This window comes from Lupinus angustifolius, chromosome LG16 (assembly GCF_001865875.1).
Source record: "Lupinus angustifolius cultivar Tanjil chromosome LG16, LupAngTanjil_v1.0, whole genome shotgun sequence".
NCBI classification, from domain to species: Eukaryota; Viridiplantae; Streptophyta; class Magnoliopsida; order Fabales; family Fabaceae; genus Lupinus; species Lupinus angustifolius.
In genome coordinates this window covers 12898506-12904059 of record NC_032024.1, presented here as the reverse complement: position 1 = coordinate 12904059, position 5554 = coordinate 12898506, and the positions used below count along the sequence as shown (strand labels likewise).

Genomic DNA, 5554 nt, shown 5'->3' with positions numbered 1-5554 from the left:
GAACTATGCCACTGACTTATTGATTTTGTGTCTCTATGTGGATGACCTCCTCATAACAGGTGCAGATTTTGGCAAGGTACTAGCATTCAAAGCTCAGATGCAAGCTGAGTTTGAGATGACTGATCTAGGAGAACTCTTTTATTTCCTAGGCATTGAATTCAAGAAAACCAAGGCTGGAACACTAATGCACCAGAGGAAATACACAGCTGATGTGTTGCAGAGGTTTGAGATGATGAATTGTAACCCTATATCAACTCCTATTGATGCAGGGACTACCCTATGTGAAGAAGGATCAGAACAAGTTGTAGACAAGACACTATATAGACAAATGGTGGGCTCCCTAAGATACATATGCAACTCAAGGCCTGACATTGCATATTGTGTTGGGTGGATAAGCAGATTCATGGAATCTCCAAAACATAGTCACTTAATTGCAGCAAAGAAGCTCCTAAGGTACTTAAGAGGGACCTTAAACTATGGAATCATGTACCCTGCTGAATCAAGCAAGCACAACAAAGAGCTACATGGTTTTTCTGATGCTGACTGGTGTGGAGACAAATCAGATAGGAAGAGCACCACTGGATATCTCTTCTTCCTTGGTTCTGCTCCCATTAGTTGGTGTTCCAAAAAGCAAGAGGTGGTAGCCTTATCTTCTTGTGAGGCAGAGTACATTGCAGCCAGCATGAGTGCTTGCCAAGCTGCTTGGTTGAGTGCTCTTATGGCAGAATTGAAGATGGAATCAAAAGAAGTGAAGCTAAAGCTGATAATGGATAACAAATCTGCTATAAACCTGGCTATGAATCCTGTTGCTCATGGTAGAAGCAAGCACATTGAAACCAGATTTCATTACATAAGAGAACAAGTGAGCAAGGGTAGATTGGAGCTAGAATTCTGCAATTCTGAGAATCAATTGGCTGACATTTTAACCAAGCCATTGAAGAAAGGAAGATTTGAAACTTTGAGGAAGAAGATTGGCTTGACAAACAATGCAAACTGAATTAAGGAAGAGTGTTAATTCTTGGTTATTTGTAATTCAGTTTTGTTAGTTAATGGAACTTTCTATTTGTAGGTTGTTAGTTAGTTAATCATTGCTATAAATAGTAAGGCACTTGCATTGTAAAAACTCTCCTCCTCTTTGATCAATACACTACACTAATATTCATTGAATCTCTTCTTCTTAAATTCCATTCTGTTCTTCCTTCTTCTTCTCTGCTATACCTTTTCTGTTTTTCTTCTGCTTCTAACAAATAATACAGTAATAATGTAAAAAACTCTTATACTATTACATCTTTTTCTCAAACTCAATTTAGTGATTTTTAGTGGTTAGATAGAGAAAATGGCACATAAGATTTTGGTTCCACAAGGAGTATGGTACATTATTGTGGACATGTGTAATCTACTTTTTGTGTGAACGGACGTGTATTTAAGATCAGTAATTATGCAAGTCATTTTAAGAAGTTCCACGTAGAGAGTTTGTTAAAGCAAGAGCCAATAAGTTAAACCACTTTTAGAGTGCTTTTTCTTAGTGCTCCATATTCTTCCCCATTAAAAACCACAGAACCAATGGATATATACTTTTCTGGCCGAAAGTAGCATGCGGATTCCTCAAAGGATGTATAGAGGCAGAATATAGAATACGACTTAAAAAAATTTACAAAATAAAAGTATCACCTAGAAATATGTTAGCTACCCAGATAGTTAAAATCCTTCCTCATTTCCTTCATATAACAAAAACTCAAAAAAGGGTGATCCAATGCCACAAGGTTCCACCTAGTGGTTCTGCAAATGGTAGATGTACACAATCTTACCCTAACAAACGAAAATGTTATTTCTAGCACTTCATAAGTATTAGGATCTATCTAAAATCAGATCATATAATGGATCATTTATGTTTGAATATGTTTCCTAAAATTTATTTTAGATAGTTCATTTCTTTTAGGTCCACTAAAAATTGACATATACAGAAGAATGTCCTACCAAAATTGTGATGACAACAAAATGAATAAGCCATGATTGTGTACTATTATGCAATTTGAAAATCAGCATTTCTGAAATAATATGGTAGGGGTGGCCAAACATTTTACCAACCGCACTACGTTTGTTATACTCTTACTTAATGGAAACTCACAGATCAATAGAACATAACTAATAAAAGAAAAGATAAGGGAAAAAATTGAATCAATTACCCTAGTAACAGATAGTTAAAGGTGCAGTTCATCTTCTGTATGGTTTGCCTTGGCATGTATTTTACCATAAATTCTACAAATTGTTACCTATATACTTGTTGAATCAATTACCTATAATGAGTTTCTATAAAAAAAAATCAGCATTTAAATATACTTGTTTAGATTTTCATTAAAGATCCAATGCCAGAGAAAATGCTGCATTCAAGCCACCATCTGTTCCTGCTCCATGTACAATTGCTCCAGCCAAGCTGGAACCACATCTGTTCCATTGTTAAGATAGCGTTGCGGCGAATGTAGCTCCTCTTCAATGCCATACTGGCCAGTTTCCATTGGTGGAGCATCCTTCACAAGTGAATGAACCCAAGATACATCTGGTTCATCAACATTCGGTGGCGAAGTGGTTGCAGCCATTATTAAAGGACTACTGTTCCCTCGAAATCCAAAAGAAGCAGATTTTCGCAGTTTATTCAGCTCTTCTCCGCGGATGCCCCAGTCTAATTTGCCATCAGGGGAGCCCCATCCAGAGAAGATGGAAGGCTCAGAATTATGGCTCACCACACTTCGCTCAATAAAGCTCTGACTCCGCTTTGAAAATGCAGCATTTCTTGAAGTCAAAGCCAATGGTGATCCAATCACATTTGAAGAATAGCCTCTTAGTTGCTGATTCCTATTTAACTCCCCAGCATCAGCATCAAATGAGTCAGGAAAAGATGGACTATTTCGCTTGGTATTTTTCCATTTGGAAGGGGATGAAAGCTCAGCCATCTCATCCGAAAAAAGCATATTCTGCATAAGTCGACGATTTTCTAGTCCAGGCACTTCAATGCCTAAACCAACATCTCTAGCATTTGATGCTGTTTTTAATCTGCTTCCGGCCAGCTGAAGCGTAGGGACTGCTACATGAAACTGAGTGGTCTGCCACATGGCTGTTCTGCCCAGAGGAGAAGCTGCTCCAGATGGAGACAAAGGTGTTACTGAGGCAGGTGGAGAGCTTGGTATGAAAGGGCTTAATGAACCAATCTCTAATGAAGAAGCAGCAGCCGAATATGTTTTGGGAGAAGGCATTGCAGAACCAGTAGAAGCATACAACGGACGAAGCTCCTCCAACTTGTGAGCAAAGAAGCAAACTCTTCTGGTGCATCCACCCTCATCTTTGCAAAGCCGAGTTCGATACTGCGCAGGGTGAAGCCAGCACTCAAAGATACCATGTGCATACTCACAAGCATCTCCTTTGCTGCACAATCCCTTCTTGAACTCAGGGCAAGGAACACAGCTATAATGATATTTCAATGGATCTCGTCGCCTTGCATTTTCACCTGGATGAACAAAAGGGCATTCAGTCCAATCATGAGAATAAGCCCTTGAACATGGCTTAACTTTGAATGTATACATCCGAAACTCATCTGTACTATATATCCCATCCTTTATGTCTGGAAGAGAGACATCAACAGAATAAACTTTCTTCTCAGTCCCTTCCCTTGGAACACGATGCACATCGATATAATGCTGTTTCAGTCTCACCATTTCGCCATCTGCTTTATCAAATGTAAGGCAAGCCTCATCAAAACCACCATCTTTACCTTCTAGTATGGCTTCCAGTATCCTCCTCCTAGGATTGAATATACTATTGAACACAAAGCCAATCAAGTCAGAGGGCCGGTTCCCGTTGGCATCAACAGCATTAACATCAGCCGATGCATCAAGCAAAAATTTGATGATTTCCGGCGAATTGGCAGAACCCCCAGCAACAGCACAATGAAGGGCAGTGGCCCCATCTGACCCACAAGTCCGGTTAACATCAACACCACCGGTTCCAAGAATATAAGATAACACATCTTTGCTTCCAAACATAGCAGCAACCATAAGAGAGGTCCTCTCTTCATAACCAAAGTCCTTTGAACCAACCCTTCTTCCATACCACAATCCCACCTCAGCAACATCATGACCCTCTTCTTCAATTGCATTTTTTAAACCCTTCACATCATTTGCGGCTGAGAACTCAAGCAAAGCAGAAATTCTGTAATGCAAACCATTGGAAGCGGTGAACATGACTCTATCTTCCCTTTGAAACCTTCACAGAATTTGAATAAAAAAAACAAAGCTTAGAGAATAAGTTGCTATTGTACCATACAGCATATCATATCTCATATTTAAACCATAGAAAAACTTCCGTTAAAAGATTTCTATTTTCTTCGTTACAAAAACAACACCTATTTACTATAACATAATAATACATAACAAAATCAGAAAAGGAAATAGAAGACACCGATTATCTCCATATCGCTGATGTTAATAACTGATAAGGCAACTAAGGATTGGTATAGTAACAAAATCATGAATTACCATGAGGTTTGCAACAACCATTTGTTTAAATTATAAATGTTAAATCTTCATATTTTATCAGTAACAAAATTTCTAAAAATAAGCACAAACGACGGCAACAACATAAGAAACAGAAAGTAGTTGCAACTTTAAACAAATAGCAAAAACAACCTGTCCTTCGTTGTTTTCAGGGTGAAAGAGAAATCATATTCTTTTTGCATGGTTCTAATAATTCCCATACACATTAACATTCTCAGGGCAATAACCATGAATCAAAAGACAGCATTTTCAGAAACTTACTTAGCAACCAAGTAAAAGAAAACATAACACAGACAAAAAACACTTGAAACATCCATTTTTTAATTCAAATTCAAAGACCCATCAAGAAGAAAAAGAGAAAAAACATGAAGCAAGAACCAAAGAAGCATACCTTATAATTTATAAACAAGGAACGAAACAACACCAAAGCTTGTGAAGCAACCCAAAACGTTGGTTTTTCCAATGCTGACAAAGCTTTTGAGAGAGAGAAAGAGAGAGGGAAAAAACACGAGGAGGGAGTGGAAGACTTTTCAGTCCCTTCTCTTTATGGTTTGAGTCAAAAAGTCGAGCCCACTTAGCTGCCTCACCAGTCACCATTCACCAATCACCAGATACATATTCAAGTATTTTTATTCAGAGTGAATATAGATTTTTCATCCAAAAAATAAAATAAAAAACCAAATTATTACTTAAAAATTGAAATTAAGAGTTAAAGTAGTATAAGAATCATAAAACATATTAAAAATAATTAATTGGACTTATATTTAATTTTTTGGGACCAAAATTGATATTCATGGTTCGTTAAAATGTTAACAAAACCCTCTCATGTTATGTTGGAAGTATTTATAACAATAATTCCTTATATAAGCCAATCAATTTCTAATTTGTTTTCTTGATGAATCAATTCATCATAATTTACATTTTACCTTTTCTGTTAATAATTTGTTGTAAGCATTTTCTATATTGAAATAATGCTGCTTTAATAAAATATACCATCCTATTAAATT

The 5554-nt window shown here is 37.1% G+C and overlaps 1 protein-coding gene across 1 annotated transcript; it reads right to left on the bottom strand.

The window, feature by feature from the left end:
* LOC109328856 (zinc finger CCCH domain-containing protein 66-like) lies at window positions 2152–5131 on the bottom strand. Its single transcript, XM_019562473.1, has 2 exons — window positions 4939–5131; window positions 2152–4257 (listed from the first exon to the last, which is right to left on the bottom strand). Exon 2 carries the CDS (start codon window positions 4233–4235, stop codon window positions 2388–2390), a length of 1848 nt encoding a protein of 615 aa, XP_019418018.1. The 5' UTR covers window positions 4236–4257; window positions 4939–5131; the 3' UTR covers window positions 2152–2387.